Below are 22207 nucleotides of genomic sequence, written 5' to 3' on the forward strand. Positions count from 1 at the left end.
TGCTGGGACACACAAGGAAAATGTGGTGACTACTACTCATTAAATGGGAACAGCATGGCAGCAAATGCAGCTAAGTATGAGTCTGATGGAATGGACCAGAAGCTTGTCTTGTCAAGAAAAACTTGACAAGACCCGCTGAAACGGTAGACCTAGATAAAGATGGAAGGCTATATTTAGTGATGGTAATCTTCAGAATTTATAAATGTACTGATTGCATGTATTCTTTTGAATGTGTCAAATCTTATAATAAAATAGAGTCAAGCTCAAGCAAATGATGTGAGCAAAGGTACAGATGGCACAAAATTCTGTGTTTAGGGACATTGAGAAGATTGACTACCCCGGAAGTGGAGAGGGTTCCAGTAAATGTGTTGCAGGCATGAAGGAGCTTAGGAGGGTGTGAGGGATATGGATGACAGGTCAGGAAATCTGGGGTTTTGTAGATGCCTGATGACACCGAGGGCAACGTGGTTTGAACTCTAATAATTTGGGGTCAAGGTGAAGACCATAAAATGATGGTAAACAGGAAATTGTTACTGGCTTCTTAGTGAAAAGTAATCAATTAGTAAATGTGAAGGGAGTTTGGTTGTAAAGAAGACCAATATGAAACAAAAACAAACATGAAAGACCCCTGGGGGTGGCAGTTGATGCTCTGTGACTGTCAGAACTTGCAAGTCATGTTGAACTCTTCCAAAACTCCTTCCTTAGGTTTCCATCCCTGGATTATTGTCATGTCTGGCCTTTCATTGTGGATATGAGTTGAAAAGAATAGAGTTTAAAAACCTAGCTTTTTGCTTATGCAGTCGTATAACATCATGTACAATAGGTCAGATATTTTGTCCTCATTTTGGAACTTTGAGTGAGTTCCAGATGATTCATCTTGGGAAACTGGCCACCTTGATGTTCACAGAGATGATGAAGGCATGGTCTCCTCACTTCTCCTGTTCATCAGTGAAACTGTGGAGCTGAACCTAGAATTGTCAACTCTGAGGGTTGTTTTTTGTTTGTTTGTTTGTTTGTTTGTTTTTTAACTCAGTGAATCAAAATTCTCAAAATCAGAGCATACCAAGAGTGTCCAGGGACTGGACATATTCTACTACTTTTGGTACTAGTAGTAGAATAACTTATAGGTTTTGTTTCTGTGTTTTCAAAATTCAAGTAGTACACCACGTACAGAAGACACGAATGTTGTGAATATACTTTGTATACAACCAGAGATATGAAAGATTGTGCTCTATATGTGGAATATGAATTGTAATGCATTCTGCTGTTATATATAACAAATTAGAATAAAAATTTTAAAAAAATTATTAAAAATCCAAGTATATTTTAAAAATAAACAGTCTCTTCATCTTTTCTTATTTTTTTTTCCAAAGGACCTTCTTAAGAAATGCTACTCTGCCAAGGCATCCTATCTCTTCCAGCAGGATAAATTCTATGATGTCAGCTATGACACAGGAGACAAGTCCATCCAATGTAGCAGGAGACCAGATGCATTCAAGTTCTGGATGACCTGGAAGGCCCTGGGCACATTAGGCCTTGAAGAAAGAGTTAATCGTGCTCTTGCTTTATCTAGGTGAGTGTGTCTCTCTGTGACTCTCTCTGTGGGTGTGTGTGTGTGTGTGTGTGTGTGTGTGTGTCTGTCTGTCTGTCTGTCCATGTGTCTCTATAATAGGAAGACCAAATGAAGTAACATTTGTAACTCTGGCAAGATCTCTACATGTTCTTTTATTTGTGAATTTCTCCTTTCATGCAATAAACATTTTTCTTAACACCTACTGTATGTTAGGAACTGTGAGCAGAGCAGTCTGATCAACTGCCTTCAGATTCTAGCCCACTGAGAGATGCTTTCAAATGAGAAGCAGATAAAATACAAGTGACTCTCCTTTTTGGTAAAAGAGGTACATGGGTCTCCAAGAGAACCCAGGAAGGTACCCTAGTGAGTTCTCAAGGGACATTGGCTGAGGCTTCTTAGAGAAAGACATTTAAATGGGACCTGATGAGGAAGAGTGGAGAATGATCCAGGCAGAGGGAGCACCAGCCCAAATCTCTGGATATGAGGAAATTCGGAAATCTAGTGTAGCTTTAAGGACTCACAAAGCGGGTACACGAGAATATGGGGACAGTGTGAAGGCATAAAGAAAAAAATACTGCAAAAGCACCATGTTTTCTTGCCTTTTAGTATCATGAAAAATAAAGCTTTTGTCATGACTTTCAAGGACATTAGAAAAGCTCTTGAGATACAGGTGCCAGACACTTGCCATCTGAGCAAGACTGACCTGCTAAACTTAGATCAGTGGGTGCAAAACAACAGACCACAGCTGAATTTAGATTTAAATGTGTTCTGTTGAACATTCACTGCAGAGAGTTGACCTTCATGGTGTTAAAAAGTATTTAGACATTTAAAATACTTTAAAATAGATTTCTCCCAAATCTGGACTTTGGGCTTCTATCAAAAGGTTGGACTCTTAATCCTACATTGTTTCAGTCATGAACATGATGAGGCCTTAACCTATGGAGAACAATAGTCCTCAGCATTCATTGCCTACTGATTTTTTTTTTTAAATCCAACCTATTTACTATAGTATAGCAGTACAAAGTGGATTCAAAACTTAGCATTGACTATGTGACTTGAGCATGTTTCTTTATCTCTGTGGTCCTCAGTTTTATCTCAGTAAAATAGTAACAATAAGAGCAAATATTTATTATTGCAGAGATTAATTATGTAAAACATAATTATGCAAATCACTTGGAACGATGCCTGGCATATGCTGCATGCTATATAAGTTGTGGCTATTCTTACCTGCTTGGCCACTAATTTGCCCTGAAAACTCCCTATTCACTCGCAAAATCCTGAAGAATCTCCTTAGATATTTATAAATTTCCTCTTCTAATTCTGGGAATGAAATGAGTATTTTGTGCATCAAATTCTGAAACCTAGTATCTTAAACAGGAATTATTCATTCTTTGGGATCTGCAGGTTAGCTGGAGTGGCTCCACTTTATACTGTGGTGACTGCAGTACTGAGTTCTACTCTACACTTTTACTCTCTACATTTCTTTCATCTTCCTTGGACCAACAGGCATGCTGAGACATCTTTTTGTTATAGCCATAACAAGCCCAAGATGGCAAGCCCATTCATGCAAGCTCACTTTAAACTTCTGAATGCATTATATCTACCAGCATTTCATTGGCCAAAGCAAATCATCTGACCAAGACCAACTTTCAGAGGTAATAGGTAGCCTCTGCCTTTTGACAGGAAGAACTGCAAATTCTGTGGAAAAGGACCTGGATATTAAGGCTGGTAAAGAGATGACTTTGGCACTTTCAAAAGACTTTTATAAGTTGATATGATATGTTACATTGCATTATATTATTAGGACTCTTTTTTTGTGGTAAAAGAAAACCTCTCAAGCTATTATAAGGAAAGAAAAGTAAATTATCACCTGAAGTGATTGATAAGGTTAGCTTAATGATGGTTTAGACTAGGGGTTTAAAGAATATCACCTGGCCTGAATCTTTCTATATCTTTCAGCCCTGCTTTCCTTCATGTTGGGTTTATTTCCATGTAGGAAGGTGGCTGTCAGGAGTCAGATATATATTTTTCCAGGTTCAAGGTCAAGGTCAGAAGGAGAGTATGCTCCTCTTCCAAAAATCTTAAGAATAATTTATTTGTGAGTGAGGGAAATGTCCATCTTGGAGTCAGTCACTGTTCTCAGGGAAATATGATGCATGCATTGGTCATTACTGTCTTTGCTTAGTACCAGGAGAGTATCAAATACTTCTATAAGGGATGTACTGAAACTGGGTGAAGAATGTGCTTTCAGTAGAGGTAGGGTTAAAGTGTTTCTATTAAAAGTAAGGAGATAACTACCCAGTTGTGAAAAAAAGCAAATCTACTATAAATATTCATAGATGCCCATTAAATTAAAAGTCCAGGAAGCTCTGTTTCCTGCTTTTTATTTTCTTGTAGCATTTAAATGTGTTAGAATCTCTGCATTATTTTGTCAAAGCTGCTAAATAAGTCAATGACAGGTGTCTTGAAATAAGGCTAGGTATAAATATTTGATGGTCGTACTTATTATGAAGTTAACATTCATCTCAGGGTAGAATTTATAGTCTGAGGATACTTTCTAATTTTTTTGCAGAGAAATATCACAGGAGGATAAATGTTAACATTTCAATTCAATTCAACAAACACTTATTGTTTGTAAATGTTTGTCAAGTTGAATTGAATTGAATTAACATTTCAGTGAGCATCATTGCAGACTCTGTAACCTATATTTAAATATTTGAAAAAGAGTCCCTCCTTTTTCCTGCTGCTACTCATAATAGTTATTTTTTTTTGCCTTAACTTTCCATACTGTTGATATTCAACAGTGTATTCCTGAGGTCTGTAAAGGTCACCCTGTTTTCCCACCCCTCAATTCTAAAGAAAAGGACAGTCTTTGTAGGCATGTCTCTTGGGAATTAATGTATAACTACAAACTTAAAGTTTCTTTAAAGTTTCTTTAGATCATATTAAACTAACAATAGAAAGATTTTATTTTTATGTCTTCTTTTCAAATTTACTGATTGCTTTATGGTCCTACTTTTTAGGAATATGAGAATATTTTCTCAATTCCTGGATCTATTCTGTTTGCTTGAGCTTATATGCAGTGCTGCGCTGCTAAAAGAAAAAAAAATCTTTGTAGTGTCTGCCAATTTCCATGGTGTAAACATTTTTTAATATTTATTTTTTAGTTTTAGGCAGACACAATATCTTTATTTTACATTTATGTGGTGCTGAGGATCAAACCCAGTGCCCCCTGCATGCTAGGTGAGCACTCTACTGCTGAGCCATAACCTCAGCCCCCGTGGTGTAAATATTTTAATCATGGTAAACTGAAAGCTACTCACAGCTGTGGTTTGTATAACTTCAGATTATTTAGCAACTGGCTCTCACCTGCCACAGTAAACTAACTCTCTCCCTCTGCCCTGGGAAAGCAAGAGCAGATATTTTAGTTCTGGAATACTGCTGATTATGTGAGCTGCAGAGTTTGAACCACTGAAGGATTAGAGTTTAAATAATTTTGTCCTCAAGTCTACTGACCAATGGGAATTTGCTTCAGAGTTTAACAAATAAAAACAATTCCCATCCAAGGTCAGAAAACTCTACCTGGCATAATTTCTAAGACTAACTCTGATTTATTTCCAAAAAGTATAAAATTCTTCCATAGATAACAGTCTGGCACAGTAAGTCCAGCTAGGAATCTGTATATTGACTTTAAGATTTAAAGACCAGGGTTGGGGATGTGGCTCAAGCGGTAGTGCGCTCACCTGGCATGCGTGCGGCCCGGGTTCGATCCTCAGCACCACGTACAAACAAAGATGTTGTGTCTGCTGAAAACTAAAAAATAAATATTAAAATTCTCTCTCTCTCTCTCTCTTAAAAAAAAAAAAAAAGATTTAAAGACCAGATTTTGATAGACAATGATCCCTGCCCTGACCATGGGAGGTGGTACACACTTGTAATCCCAGTTACTCTGGAGGCTGAGGCAAGAAAACCTGAAATTTGAGGCCAACCTGAACAATTTAGTGAAACCCTCTCTCAAAAACATAAAAATAACCAGGATGTAACTTTGTGGAAAAGGGCCTCTGGGTTGGGATTGTGGCTCAGCAGTAGAGTGCTTGCCTGGCACATGCAAGGCCCTTGGTTCAATCCTCAGCACCACATAAAAATAAATGAGTAAGGGTATTGTCTACAACTAAAATTTTTTTTAAAAGTTTTTTTTTTTTAAAGTTGTAACATTTAATTAAAAAGAAAGAAAGAAAAGGGCCTCTGGGGTTAAATCCCCAATACCAAATAAATAAATAAATCAGAGTGAGCACTGCTGTCCTAACCAGATAGCTTTCTCCCTCTTCTCTGGTAAAGCAAGAATTTTAGGAGGACATTGATTCTGAAGTTATGGGTTGTCAGAAATCCAGCAAGAAGGAAAAAAATATGAGTGCCTAAAATATATCTCAGGATTTTCCCAATTTCCATTTGACTCTGTCATTCCAATTGAGGAGAAAATATTTCTCTCATGAAATATTAATTATTAAAATGCTTTATCCAGCCAGGTGCGGTGGCACACACCTGTAATCCCAGCATCTCAGGAGGCTGAGGACAGAGGATCATGAGTTCAAAGCCAGCTTCAGCATTAGCGAGGCACTTAGCAACTCAGTGAGAATCTGTCTCTAAATTAAATACAAAATAGGGCTGGGGATGTGGCTCAGTGGTCCAGTGCCCCTGAGTTCAATCCCCAGTCCCTTCTCCCCACCAAAGAAAAGCTTTTTTCATTTTGTTATTGGAATATCAATAATACTGGGAGCCTAAAACAACGTGATTATTAAGCATAATTGAAACCGAGAGGGCTAGAGTTTAAAACCATCTTTTTTTTTTTTTTTTTTTTTTTTTTTTTAGCACAAAGCAGGCGATCATGCATTCCTGTTTTTTGCCCAAAAGAGTTGTCGGTGTTTTGCAGTGGGGCAGGGAGTAGGGGTAGTTACCTCTTACCTGCTTACCACCTATCTACCCACCTCTCCATCCTGATTGCACCTTTGTTGTGGCAATCGGGTTAAATGGATTCTCACTAAAGGGTGATTTTTAAAGCAGGCTCAGAAGAGTCATGTGTGTGAGTCTTTTCAACAACAACACATGGCTCAGAAACTCCTCTTCTGCTACTTTATTTGGTCTCTAGCGTGTCATTGATCTAGTCCCTTGACATACAATCTCTGCAATCTCTCAGGTGGAATTTATTTCATAGACTTGCATGAGTGCTGAGGGATGTATCGTTATCAGTCTGGAAAAGGTGAGCAGTTACACAATGGGGCTTTTGTGCTAGTCGATTTCTCTGGGCAATGGGAGGGATTGAGTCTAGAAGGGACAATGTTTTCATTCTTTTCTTTAAATTGGTTACTTTTAAAAAAAATCACAGTAGGATAGAGTATGTGGGTGTCTGTGATGAATCAGAGGAAGCTATGAGATAGGATATATGCAGAGCATACTGAAAGCAGATGGAAAAATCTCAAGAGTCCTGGGAGGCTTGGTGCAGCCATCAGAAGAAATTTCAACGGAGAAAATGAGATGGGGAGAGAAACTTACTGTGTCCAGGGTGGTCCAAGGGGACTCTATAGTGGCTGGCGAATTAAGAAAGGGACTAGAAAGGCTATTTTCAGAAAGAGAAGCACAGCTTGCAAAACAGACAAGTGAAATCCAAAAAATTTAAATGGACTCATGTAACAACTTGGAGAATTGAGAGTCTCTAATGTTGAGAACACGTTTGTAAGGAAAGGAAAGAGAACCACTTTGGAGCCAGATTATCATTAATATATGCTTCAGAATCAAGTCAGAATATTCATATAAGATTTACCCCAATAGGACTGCGGAAGAATTCATGCTGATGTGTATTTTTTCTTCCCTCTTTTTTGTGTCAGGCTCAGTGGGAGGGAGAAAGAGGAGTTTGGACTTCACTCCCTGGCTCGCCTTTGATAGAAGTAGTTTCAGATTTCTGCATTATGTCCCCAAAACTGAATGTACATCTTTTTATGGCTTCTGCCATGTAAGAATAGTTTTTTTTAAAAAAAAAATGTATCTTATTTTTAGGATGTTTCCATAGATTGAAAAAAGAAGTTGTGAGGAATAAGTCATCCCTATGAATATAGACAGAGGTGACCCAAAATTTATTTGGATTCCTTCCTAACAACTCATTTCATTTAAGCATTTATTTAGAAGAGGGTAAGATTCCTTATAGAAGAAGTACTTCTCTCTTTTTTTTTTTACAATGAACTTTTAAAAATTTATTAGTTCCAATCAGTCTTACACAACAGTAGAAAGCTCTTTGATTCATTGTACACGAATGCAGCAGAATTTTTCACGTCTCTGTGCATGAAATAGAGTCACATCATTTGTGCAATCAACAATGAACTGTTTTGTTAGTTCATTTTAGTCATACATAATGTTGGAGTTCATTTTGACATAATTATACAAGCATTGGATATAATTTGCTTTAATTCAGTCCTCAGGATTACCCCCTCCCTCTTTTTCTCCCTTCTCCTGTTTCCTTTTCCTCCACTCTACTGATCTTTATTCTATTTATTTATAGCTTTTTTAAAAAACTAGCATTTTGGAACTATGCTCTGTGGAATAATAGACTTCCAGAAGATTTTAATAGATGATCCTTCAAAAAATAATTCCATGATCAAACATGAGTAGGAAATGTTAACTAGTGTTTATTCTTCTCTTAAAAATTCAAGTGCTCACAAGAGCAATAAGAGGCCTGTAGTAGACATTTTTGCTGTCACCAGTAAACAGACACCCAACAACCAGGCTCTCTTATTACTTGCCATTAGAACCATGTTTTATTTAGATAATAGTGTTCCATCTGGGAGCATTGGTTTAACCCAACACATACATGTGGCTGGGTGTATGACTCAATCAGTAAGATGCAGGAAGAATTCTGTGAACACTTGGGGAAAATGTTCTCACCTAAATAGAGAGATGGATATAAGAAAAGAAAGTGCTTTGGCTCTAATCCCCTCTGTTCCTTCTGAGGACCCTTGTGCAAGGACGTGCTAGTTGTAGTTGTGGTGGTCATCCTGTGAACATGAGAGGAGACCCTACTGACCTCTCAGCATGGTGGGCTGAATGATAGAAAATATCTGGTTCCTGGTGATCCTCTCAAGCCAGCCAAGCAGCTCGATAAGTGGCCTGCTGAATGAAGCCAGGCATACTTCTAATCATGGACAGAAGCAGTCTGTTAGGACCGGCAGTGCTCAGGCTTATTTGACAGTGGGACCTCTTTTATGTGGTGCTATTAACATGGTTACCATGAAGCATAATTTGGAAATTCTCATGTTACACTTTTGTTATCAATAAAACAGCAGGTTTCCCTCTTCCCCAGATCACTTCTAGTCTCAACTCAGCTGGAGAGTAACATGAGGTTTTACAGACTTTAAAAATGATTGCAGTGGGAACCTTGACCCCAACAAAAGGCTCAGGTCTACTTGGTCAGCAAAAATCAGAGTTTTAACTGGCAAAATTCAGTTCTGTTTTGGAACACTTTCTCCCAGGAGCATCATTAACCAGTTGGACAGAAATATTTTAAGTGGAGACAACAGATAGTGGGTATAAGTTTCACACAGTCACAATGTACTAGGGAAGGATGTCCCTGATTTGGTCCTGCATCTCCAGAGGAACTGAGGCAGGCTCAGGCAGGGTAAGAAGTTGCCAGGTTACAAGTCGATTTGCTGCATCTTAGCCCTTTCTAATCTAGTCATTGCCATGGTTTCTAGAGAGTCAAAACATTACTCAGAGCCTCTGGATGCTGAGGTCAGTTGGGTCTCCTCAGGATGAAATCACAGCGTGAGGTTGGAGTAAATGGATTGCTTGCACTTTTGTGCCTGAGAAGGTGAACAAAGGGGTATTGCACAAAGACTTCTTTGCACAGGTAGAGATTTTGCTTTGTGGTGTGCTTTATAGTTTTCTTTCAAGTTCCTTTTTAAAAAATTACACAAGTAACTACATCTTTGAATCTTAATAATTCCTATCTAACCCCAAAAGTAAGCAAACTTGAAGGATGTAAGGTATATTCTTCCATATTTTACTCTATGCTCAGATATGCATGTGGATAGATAACTTATTGTTCCTTTTTAAAAAATTATTTAAAAATGGAATCAAGGGGCTGGGGTTGTAGCTCAGTGGTAGAGCACTCACCTTGCATGTGGAAGGCACTGGATTCGATCCTTAGCACTACATAAAAATAAAATATCGGCATTGTGTCTGTCTACAACTAAAAAAAATCTTTAAAAAATGGAATCAAATTATCCACGATTCTTGGTACCTCACTTTTATCTTTTACTAACACATTCCCAACATCCTGTGGTTTAACCGAAGGAGATAGAATGTGTTCATCCTAATAGCTGCTTTGTATTACGCTGGGTCATGATAGTATATTTTAATCTACCATCCCAATTTCTGGATATTAATCTTGTTTCTGGTTGTTTTGTGTCATACACACACACACACACACACACACACATATACACCCCACCCTTCACACACACAGGGAACTTTATGTACAACATATATGCATATGTATATTTATCTTTCTGCATATCATGTCTATATCTTTGATTAACCTTAATATTAATCTTTTTCCTAGTATACTAGATCCAAAGTGGTTTGCTTGATCAGAGATAGGAGGATCATTAACTTTAAAAGATTTATAACAGTTTTCTATCAGATGCTCAATGGTACTAGATGTAACTACTTTTTAAAATTTTTTTCCAGTATTAGGTGGGAAATATGGATTAATATTCTTTTTATATTTTATCTTTTTAAATTAACAATGACCTCAAGCCTTATTTCTGATGTTTGTTTATTAACTACTGGGATTACTTTTTCTATAAGTTAGGAAGTTTTTCTAAAGGTTCCAAAACCTTATAGATTCATAATGCCTCCTAAAAAAAATATTTGGGAACAGGGGTATGTATTTAGAGACTCAATGCTTTGTGAGTCTGTGTGTGTGTGTGTGTGTGTGTGTGTGTGGTGTCACTTTATTGCTCAAAATAAAGAATCGACATTACTAGTTAATATTTATAGGATATTTATAAAATTTTGTACATTTCAAAGACAAGACCTACATGTAGACATCAATATTGAACCTTATTTGTGAAGCCATGTAAATAAGTTTGGGGAAAAAAGGAACAGCGTGTTGTAGCCTAAGGCATTCTATATACACATTCTAGAATGGCATTTAGTAAATAATGTGATAATAAATACCCCCTTTTTCTATAGCTTTTTGACTTTACAACATTTTGTGTATGGATTTATTCAATTTTTTACAATGATACTTTCAACTTGGGAAGATTGGTTTTAGTCCAGTTTTATAGCTTATGGAGTTGGGGCCCAAGAAGAACATTTTGTGTGTGTGTTCTTCAGTAATTAATTGGTGATACATAATTTAGTGACATAGTCATGGTATCATAATTCCCTGAGAAGAGCACAGTTTTCCACATCAGTCCTTATTTATTGTTGGGTTTGATGTTTTCCTCTTTCTTTGTTTCTGCTTTTGGTATTATATTCAAGATGACAATAAATCTCTTGAAAATACATCTCTTTCAGCACTTTTGACCATTAATTTACCTTTTACCCCAAAATTTGAGACACTGGGTCAGAAATTGTGAACTTTTTAAGGCTTCTGATCAAATTACTAGTTTTCAAAGCCAAACATTTCAGGTTTATTTTTTATATAGACAAAAAAAAAAACAGGCTTGGGAAGAAGAGTCAATGTTATTTTACTCTATATTCCTATTGTCATTTTAGTCTTTTCCCAATCATATTCCATACCTCATGTACCTGGTCCTTTGCTTCTAGTTGATAACTCTCTTTGTATTTGGGATGACATCAAAGATATTCTGCCAATGTCTAGAGTCCATTTATTTCTTAACATGATACTAATTATCTTGGGAGATGATGTTGATCTTAAATTAACTTACAAGTAAGGATTCTGTACCCAAAATATTTTCTTCCAAGCAAGAGAGGTAATTTAAGTGTCTATGCTAAACCACCCCCTTCTGTAATATTGATGTGAAAACCATATAGTCAGAGAAATATACCCAATCTCCTTTATTTTCCTTTCACACTGCAGTTAAAAGCTGATGTTAACATGTTTGATAGACCTCATCTCATTAAAAAGTGAATCTCTCCATGGAGACCCAGAGGACTGCAGTGCGCTCAGGAATTATCTGTTCAAATTCGTATCTGTGCCTGTACCTGTACTCTTAGCTCTATCTTCTTATGTGAAAGCTCTGTCTCTGCATCAGAAATAACAGACTTGTCAACCATGTTCATGGCATTTTCAGATTGTAATTATAAATATTATTGTAACTTCTAATTTTAGGTACCTAGTAGAAGAAATCAAGAAAAGAGAAGGATTCAAGTTACTGATGGAAGTAAGTAATGGTGGAATTGTGCTCAGAGTGTGTCAGTCAACAGTGATAAAGGTGGTAATTTTCTAATCTATTATATTTCATTGGTTTTTGTGTTACAGACTTAAAAAAAAGTCATTAGCGTAATTCATAGAGTCCATTATGTTAATTTACTCTATTAGTGAGCATTTTTCCTTTGTTGGATTCACAGGGAATACATTTGCCTTTAAGTATTGAAAATTAAAATGCTCAATAATAATTACCAGGGATAATAGTGAATAAATTATGACCTCTATCTTGATATATAAATTGCATAATGAGTGTAGTGCAAATATTCAACTGTGCCTGCATGTGAAAAATCAATTATCAGAACGCACAATAATGCATACATTTTTCTCTTTCTGTAAAATAATGAGAGCGTATTAGCTTTGAAGCATTGGGAAAATAAGTCATTTTGTTGTTGATGTCGTTGAATTGTTTGCTACACATAAGAAGTAAGGTGGTTACAAAGCTAGAGGAATTCTTTCTAAGATATGAGAATATTGTTTAATTTTGATTTAAAAGAAAGTGTGAGGTTTTCTTAGATCTTGTTATAGCCTATACCTTATTGCATTTTTTTAACCTAATATAAAGTTACCGAGTGGTTGCAATCTAGGAACTTGTGCTGTATATAAGAAATCTAGTGAATTTTTGGTGAGCATTTGTTTGGCAAGATATATTGAACAATGACTGTTTGCCGGGCACAAGTCTGGGCATGCTGGAGATGGGGACAGAGCATGTTCCTGCCCTGATAGTGCTGACATTCAAATGGAAATTGAAAGGCACTGAACAAGCGAATAGATACTTGGAAAATGTCAGGTAGTGAGAACTCATGAGAAAGTATACCGATTCAGGAGAGATAATCTAGTATACAGATAAATGTTATCAATATGGCAAGTTCTATAATGGAAATGATTAAGATAAAATTCTGAAATGAGGGAGTGGGGGCACTGGTTTGGCTTGGATGGTTGGATCAGGGCCATTTAAGCTCATCTTTGAGCTAAGACCTGGATGATAATAAATGAGTGCAGATGTTCGAGGGAAAAGCATTCTAGGGAGAAGAGAATTTTATATGTTGGTGCCCTGAAAGGAAGGTGTCTTCAACAAAGAGAAGTGAAGCACATGATGCGGTTGGAAATGTGGGCAGAAAGGAGATCAGGTGGGTCAGGCTGATCAAGGTGAGACCTTCAGTTCTTATTCCAAGTACAGTTACTGGAGATGTTTCAAGAAGGGTGTAGTCTATTCCAATTTGAAAATATCATGCTGGATGTCATGAAGAGAGAGGAATGTGATGGGGTGGAGTGAAGGGAGGACAAGAAGAGAATAAACTAGGCAAACTAGGATACTGTTGTAGTAGCCCAGGTGAGATGTCATGACGGTCCTCAGCAAGTTTGAGAAGCACTTCTCAGAGAGTAGCTTCTACTACTATCTGCAAAGGAAGCATCAGATTAGGAGGTTCTAAATCTTCGAAGTTCCTGAAAATCTGAGATACAAATGAACTTGAAAAGTCACATTTAAATGATGTTTTAGTCAGACTACCAAGAAACAAGAAGACAAATTTGTGGGATGTCTAAAGAGAGGCAACCTGGTGCCTTTGACAGGTAAGTGGGTTAAAGAGACACAAAGGAGGAAGTGGTGATAATTGTTTTAGGTTCAAAGAGAGTAGAGATACCTAACAACCAAATGCAGCATGAGAAACAAGAGTAGAACACTAATTTGACCAAACCAACTATAAAAACTCATTTTTTGGAAGAGTTTTGGGTAACTTTGAATATGAACTAGTTATTGGAGGATATTTAGGAATTATTGATAATTTCATTAACTGTAAGAATGGACTTATAACTAAGAACCCATTGAGTTTTTCCAGGTGCCTTCCTAACCATGTAGGGGAAAAACAACAGTCATGTGATTGGCTTAAGTCAAGTTGGAGTCACTTTTTGGATTTTCTTGAGTCTGAATTATTTCTTTATTTTCTCAAATTTCAGTTGCCTTAGTTTCTCTTAACAATGGAAATTATAGTGCTTATGGAAAATATTGTATACCTTGGATCTGCACAGTCTTCTGAGAGATGATTAAAAAAAAACGTGTTGAGAAAAAAAGATGAGCTACTTAAGATGTTATGTATATATTCTTCCTCAAGGCTTAGCAGTGTGAGGAAGGAACCTCTTACCATCATCTTTAGGGAATGACATTCATAACTTTGTGAAGAAAGTTCGGGTAGTTTTTAATTAATAGGCAGCCTCTGCTCCTGAGTATTTTCCCTACGGAATTCAGTTGGCCCTGGCAGTGAAGGTGACTTCCTAGATGATCCTCCAGAATTTCTACTATAAGGAGTTTTTTCTTTGTTTGTCTATTTATTTATTTATTTGGTATTGGGGATTAAACTGTAGGCCTCTTGCATATATAGCTCATGCTCTGCACTGAGCAACATCCCCAGCACCTCCTATAAAGATTTTCCTGTATGTGATCTACGCCTTCCACTTCCTCTTATTTTATTTCAAGAAATAAAATAGAATTACACCTTGAATTTTACATGCAAGTGTCGAGTTGAGGAGGATGGATGGAGGAAGAGACAGACTGGTGGTTAGCAGAGAACACTGAGAAATCTAAGCAGAACATTGAGAACAGTAAGTGAACACAACAATCAAAGACCTGGCACTTGAATATCTGACCCTGAAGCAAGCAAAAGCAATGCATATCTTCTTGAAGATGATTGAAAGTTATTATTTTAAATAAATTGTACATTATTCATAGTCACCTGAAAATCATATCTCTACTTTTCCTGGATTGGATCTAAGATCTAATAGATGTTTTCCTAGAGGTATATTCATTCTTACACCATCATTCACATATTTTATTTTCATCTCTTGGGAGAGTCCTAATTATTTAACTTTCGGTTTTCCTTTTTGAGTTCTACATTAGGAAGAGGTATTTAGGTTTCATAGACTTGAAGAATTATAAAGCATCTTCAAGGACATCTGGTCGGCCTCCTGTCCATTGCAGGTAGTCAACAGGTGATCAGCCTCTGCTTGTACACTTCCTCCTGCAGAGAATTCATTAGTTAATCTCTCTCCAAGGTAGCACAGATTACTCACATTCTAGTACTCAGTGAACCTTACTACTAAGATGTGTCAAGCATGTGTGTTTTATGTTACATAGTCATTTTGTTATATAGATTTGTTAGATTGCAACAACCTCTTAATTGCCTAATCTAACATATAGTGCTTAATCTTCTTCTCTGGGGATTTTTGTAGTATTTTACAGGTGTTATCCACTCCATCCTTCTTGAAATTTTCCTGATTTGTTTGCTTTGACCTTCTTTTCTAGTTTTCCTCTTTTCCAGTGTCTTCTTGGTCTCTGTAAAGGGCTCTTCATCTGAATACCCTTGATGTTTTGATATATGTATGTATGTATGTATGTATATGTGTGTGTGTGTGTATATATATATATATATATATATATACACATACATATAAAATATATGTCTCCATCCTTGACTTGCCTCCTAAACAGAAGTCCTTTGTATATGAGTGTCTGCTGTCATTTTCATCTAGATTGCACAGGAACTTCAAATTTGAGCTGTCCTACACTGAAATGTAGCCATTTTTCTTACCAAAATTCTATATTCTCCTTTTGGTCATTGGAACTTTGATCCATCCAAGCAAAAAAAAAATCTTGTTTTTAATTTATTTTTTATTTGTTCTCTTTATATATACATGACAGTAAGGATGTATTTTGACATATTATATAAACATGGAGTATAACATATTCTAATTAGGATTCTATTCTTGTGGTTGAACATGATGTGGAGTTTCACTGGTGGAGTGTTGATATATGAACATAGGAAAGTCATGTCTGATGCATTCTACTGTCTTTCCTATTCCCATCTTCCCATCCCTTCGTTCCCCTTTCTCTATCCCATCTTTCATCATCTCTCTTTTGTTTTCCCTATATATCATTGCGAATTTACCTTCTCCTCTCCCAAAGCTAGTGTTTTAGTTCGGGAACCCATCGCTCTTCAGCTTTCCATTGCCTCTTGTGTCCCACTTCTAGTCTTTGACCTCTTCAGCCCATCTGCCATACTGTAGTATGAGTGGCTTTTCCAAAGTGAAATCTGTTCCCAAGGATGAAACTGCAGTGACTCCACATTACCTCTGGGATCAAGCCCAGACTCCCGGCCATAGTCTATGAGGAAACCTCACATGATATGACCTCCACCTCCATTTCCAGCTTCACCTCTTCTCATTAAACACTGTCCCCTCTTCATTCTATCTGCCATTCCTCTGAATTCACTGGCTTCTACATGTGCACTATTCCTTTGTCAGAGTATTATGTTGTGAAAAGATCCTTCTTCTGTAATGCTCACTCCATTGTAGTTTATCTGCCTCATCTAGCTCCCTTACTTGCATCTGAATTTCTAGAGGTGAGTATACTAAGTCATGTTCTCATCCCAATGCATAGTTCAAGGAATTCTGGACTATTCATAGTATAGGAAATTCTGATTATTATGTAGTACTGTTTAGTTGGCCTTCTGTGGATACTCTGCAAGATTTAGTGTTCCCCTTCAAATATGCTACCCAGAAATTAACACAGTAATATATCTCAACTGATTTTAATGAAGCGGTATATCCACTTGAAAAGTCATCTCTTTCTACCAATATGGCCCCAAATAATCTAATAGAGTGCAACCGTAAGCCAGATGTGGTACCAAATACTGAAAATAAATTATCTTTCTGTTCCTCAGACCCATGATGTGGTATAGGCAATACCATCTCCATCTCTGTATTATAGTTTAGAAAGCAGATACTTAGAACATGTGTCCCATATTCAAGCAAAGGCCTTTTGGAATTCAACCCCACATCCTTATGAGTCTAAAATCCATGCTTTTTGTACTACCTAAACCTACCTTTGACATTTTTCAGTAGTCCAATCTTATTTAAAACCTGGGATCCTGAAGTCAGTTATAATCCACCATTCCAGCTTGCTTTCATTCAGTATTTGCCTGATTGATTATTTGAATCTGTGTGCTGGAGTTCACATTCATACTTATTAAAATGCATAGGACTCGATTTGTTTTTATTACTACTATTCTGATTTAATGACTTTGCAAACGAAGGGGATGACTCCTTTTATATGACTCAGTTTTACTGAACTGTCATCTCTTGGTGACCATGAATTGATTTCTCAAGTGGTCTCTTATCATTTACTCAACAATCCATCCTGGGATTCACATGAAAGCACCTTGGAGTATATCTGTTTCTTTTTCCTATTTAAAAACCAGGATAGATTCATTTTTTTCTCTAATGGCAATTTAAAGATTATGACAGTGTTCTTGTTGCTACAGGGTTTTTGTACCCTGCACGACAGAGATGAATTCCTTTTTATGCCTTTCCATTTTTATGGTTTTTAAAGAACATAGACTAAGCGTTTTCCCAAGATACCCAAGAGGTCATACTTTCATATATGAAGGGAATTAAAATTAAGTGGCATATGAATGGTTCTGCTCTGGAAATACTCATTAGAGCTTTGAAGTGTCTTGAAGAAAGCCAGTGTATGAAATACAAGCTGTAGCGCAAAAGAGACAGGGGAAAAACTCAAATATGTTCTTAGTGAACATTCAGAGACTGTCTTTCAACTCTCAGTAATTTTGGAAATGATTAAAGTGAAGGTATTCCACCAAATGTAGCATCAAATTTCTTCCAAAGAAATGAGGTGTCAAAAGAGCTTTACAGGTTTTCAAATGTCTTTAGCACTGAAATCATCCCATTCTAAAAGAGAATGGGCAAAAGGAATCATATAAATGTCACTATCAAAATATCTAAACAGAAACTTACTAAAGGGAATATATTTACAAGGTTTAGGCCTCAAATTATGAAATATAGCATCTTTTGTACCAAATCAAGTTGTTATAAAATATTTTGTAACATTCTCATGAAAATAAAGAAAATCAAATGAATGTAGTTAATGATATGCTAATCAGGGTCTACTTAAAAGAACAAAACTGCCCAATAATTTCAAGTGGGAAAGATATATATATATATATATATATATATATATATATATATATATATATATATATATATATATGGCAAGGGGAGGGAGAGAGAGATGGGGGGATTATTAACATAGAATTACAGTCATGAGGAATTGTCTCATAGGAAAGAAAGAGAAATTAAAAATGTACAGGAGTCGGGGCTGGGCATGTAGCTCAGTGCATAGTGTTTGCCTAGCATATACAAGTCCCTTAGTTCAATCCCCAGCACCACAAAGACAAACAAACAGAACAGGAATACTGATATAGGGAGCATCCACCACTCCTAGGACCCAAACAGAGTACCTGAGGAAGAGGAATTCTGTCTACCCTCTCCCAGACAAAGATCCAGGCCTTTTTGGAGAGGTGTTACCAATAGCGCACAAGATCTTAGAGAATTTCACTGACGTCATGTAACTCTGGCAGGATTTGCTAGACACCACCCATTGGAGTACTGAGGGAAGCCATCTCCAAAGAGGTGCCATCATTTGGAGCTCCTTGCAGGCTACCCACTGGGTGACTAGAGAAGTCATGCCAGCCAGATGCTTGGCTGGTGTCACTCCTCCACTAAATTACCTGAAGGCCATATGACAGGAAATACCATTTATGCCAGTTGGCTATGATGTCTTTTGAGGGGAGAATGCACCTGGAGCTGTTTGCTGCTAAAAAAACCACAGACTCCTCAGGAGGCCAATGAAGTTTGCATATCAAACCAGGAAGACATACCCACTTCCTTCTCCAGTGTACCTCCAGCACCCTCCACCTCCATTACTGCAGGACACCAAGAGAGGGTGGATTTGGAACTGAAAGGCAATACATTTATAGCTGACATAAACGGCATCTGGGGGAAAAGTCCTCTTTGATATACAGACATAAAGTCCTAGAATCTAGTAACGGTTAACTGTATTTTTCTTTTACTTTCTAATCATAGTTGCTTTATTTGGAAAGATTTATTCACATTAAGTGATCAAAGAAGTCGGAAGCCCAATGCATTCTAGCTGAAAGTAACCAAATCAATTATAAATCAGAAATCCAAGTGTAAATTATGCAGACCTTAAAAATCTATTGTAGTCTCGTGATAAATGTTTGTGGAAATTGAATTCAATTACATAGTACTTCATTTTAACTACTCTATATTTTGAAGATTTGTAACTCTAGTTTTTGTCATATCCAATAGGAATGTTAAAATTTTTGAAGATGAAAGGATGATCAGATCAATGTTCTTGTTAAGCTGGAAATGTTCCTGAGCACTCACTTGTGCCTTAACATCCACTAAATCAGAGTGCTATATGATATCAGTCTTGATCTTAAGATATGAGGTGATAGTTGTTTGCTTGATCTTTGTGCTCTGTACTGACATTCATGCATAATTCTGATGGTTATTGAGAACTATCCTCACACTGGTTATCTGCAAACTGTATTTGTCTTGGAACAATGAAAATCCTTTCAAATACTGTCAGTGATAAGCCTCAAATGAAGAGTATTCTTTCCTGAATATAATTTCCCAGGTGTCCAATGTGTGAATACCCAACATAACGTCTCAGATCACCTGGTTATTGCAATTGCCTTTGTCATGGCTCTTGTTATATGGTTTAGTGAGGACAAAGCATTGTTTGTGATAATGGCTGGGTTGAAGCCTATTCTGGAACATCATCCGGTGTTTAACCAAATCATGTCTGATAGGAACACAGGCTAGTGGGAAAGGTAACTGAACTAGAGCCCATAGTTCATACCATTTTTCCCAAACAAAGATCACATACTACCCACTGTAGAAGATGTCAGCTCTTTAGCCTCAATAAGACCCTGGATCTGAGCACAGGAACTTGGGTCCCCTGGTTTATTCACATTTTTACTGAAGTTTGAGAACCAGGAGTCAAGATGATATCATCGTCATTGTTACCTCCTCCTTCTTTCTCCTCTTCCTCTTTCTCCTCCCCCTTTGCCTTCTCATTTTTATCCTTAGTAATATTGGCTAGGGTTGCGGCAGTGCTGGATAGTGAAGCCCAAGTATGTCACACTGCTCTCAATTCACAGGGGCTTTTGTATTTATCAGGTACAGCTAGTAACAAAAGGCCAATTTTCGCTGCCAAAAGAAATTTTGAAAGGATATAGTGGTGAAAAAAAATATAACTTAAGGATCACTGTTGAAAAGGAAGGTCCTGAGCATATGTCTGTCTATAAGGCACTGATTGATGGTCAGCATGGCTTTGAGTTAGCTCCAAGTTCGTGGTCTGTACCCACTTTTATGTAAGAGAATCTCCTAGGTGCAAACATGGGGAAAAAGGTTTACCAATAGGCTGTTCTTAGAAATTAGTCAGAATGGATGTCTACTCTATAAGATTCTGACTTGTTATCAAAGTTATACACACAAGATAACTCTAAAAGGGATGACCTAAGAATTTAAGAAGTATTTGTTTGTTGTATTCTAAAATAAATCTTAAGGTAATGAGGAAACTTTCAAATTTTCTTAATCCTCAGCCTGAATATGCCAATATCTGCTTTTGGTACATTCCACCAAGCCTTAGAGAGATGGAAGAAGGACCAGAATTCTGGGAAAAACTCCATTTGGTAAGTAATGAGGAAATTATATTTTTTTCTTTCTAATGAGATAAACTCAATGCTCATGTCGGTTGATGCTATAGATAATTCTGTACTTGTTGTGGCCTCTTGAAGATTCCAAGAGGTGGCTCCTACTGTATTAGAAAATAACAACTTGTCAAATGATTCCATCTAACAAATCAACAACACTTGAGGTACACACTCAAATTCAAAACAAAATTGTGCTCTTTGCAAAATGAGTGGAGAATTAGTTAGAAGTTCTGTTTCCCACGGAACTTCAGAAAATGTGGTCTGGTAACAAACAGGACAAAGGTGAAAGTTGTGTGATGAACAGCTCCTGGTCTCAGCTCTGCGGGAGCATCTCAGTGATTGCTGCATCCCCTCAGTTGGATGTTAGAAGTCTCAATCTGACATCCTTTCTAAGTGTGCAGCATTTGTCCTCTTCACCAAATGAAGTCCTGTGCATTATACCCAAGAAGCTCCCAGGAAGAAAATGAAAGAAATTCCAGGAATGATTTTCAGTTAATGACCCAACAGAATGTGCTTAAAAGCTGTTGAGAACTGAAAATCTAGAATGGGGAGAAGCCCAGACCCCAGGGCCAGCTGTATCTCATCCACACCTTGACTATCGTGCCTCTAATCCAGAATCCAAGAACTTTGAAGTCTCATGAGCCAGGACTACTTGATCCCACCCGCTGCAGTATGAACATAATGTATGCTGAAAGTGAACTTGAGAGTTCCCATAGGGATGTTGTAGCATCAAAACTCAAGATGGTTTGGTACCATTAAACCTAAACAATCCCTTATCCCTGTGTCTTCCCTCCCAAGCCACGCAGGAGACTCCATGCCCTTGGTTAGTAAAAGGCTCTGACTTGCAATCTGCTTCCTCTCCTCAGTGGAGAAAACAATAATTATTTTAATAACTTTTATAGTGATAGCCCTCCTACATGCCCTCTGAAGGAAAGGACAGACTTATCTGTCAGGCAACAGTGCACATTGACTGAGTGCTCACTGTGTTATGCTCTGGAGATACAAACATCAAAGAACTTTGTCTCTGCCCTTGAGAAGTTCATGTTCAAGGAGGGAATGAGTAAAGAGACATCCAGTAAATGGAGATAAACTCTGTTTGCAGTCAAAGTGGAAAGAACATCTTCCTCGGCGTGCATCCCTAGAGCTGTGTCTTAGACAACACGTGGATGCTAGACAAAGAACAATTGTAAAGCATTCATGCCCAGAAGAATCACAGCACAAAGACCCAGAGGTTCAGGTGGGGAGGATGGGGTTCAACACCATAGCGGTGCATAGGAGAAGTGATGGGAGAGGAGGAGAGCAGCAGGGTTATGGGGCTTTCTCTTCCAATATAAAGAACTTGGAATTTTTGCCCTGACATTAATAGAAAGAATATCTTGCCTTGCCTTTCAGCCACGTCCATCTCTAGTCTTACCTGCCGCAGGTCATTTTCTGTTTCCTCATGATGCATTACACCTCCTTCACTGGGACATAGTAGGTGACTAATACATATTCCACCTATTGTCAAACCTGAGGTCAGGCAGCAAAAATGGGGAGAGGTGGCTGTTGTTACCTGTGTCTGGGCCTAGACAAGCACTTCACTATCCATTTCAGGTGGTT

The 22207-nt window shown here is 37.4% G+C and overlaps 1 protein-coding gene across 13 annotated transcripts in view; it reads left to right on the plus strand.

Moving 5' to 3' along the window:
- The window catches only part of Gadl1 (glutamate decarboxylase like 1), a 494905-nt gene that overhangs the window by 421020 nt on the left and 51678 nt on the right, over window positions 1-22207 (plus strand). For 12 of the 13 annotated variants that reach the window (XM_078038249.1, XM_078038239.1, XM_078038243.1 and 9 more), the window contains 3 exons: window positions 1374-1573; window positions 11922-11973; window positions 20498-20587. In XM_078038249.1, the coding sequence (XP_077894375.1) occupies window positions 1374-1573; window positions 11922-11973; window positions 20498-20587 (342 nt within the window). Of the gene's footprint in view, window positions 1-1373; window positions 1578-11921; window positions 11974-20497; window positions 20588-22207 lie in introns of those variants that run through there. The other variant, XM_078038250.1, reaches the window with a different exon arrangement.

This window comes from Ictidomys tridecemlineatus, chromosome 2, assembly GCF_052094955.1.
Source record: "Ictidomys tridecemlineatus isolate mIctTri1 chromosome 2, mIctTri1.hap1, whole genome shotgun sequence".
Taxonomy (NCBI): Eukaryota; Metazoa; Chordata; class Mammalia; order Rodentia; family Sciuridae; genus Ictidomys; species Ictidomys tridecemlineatus.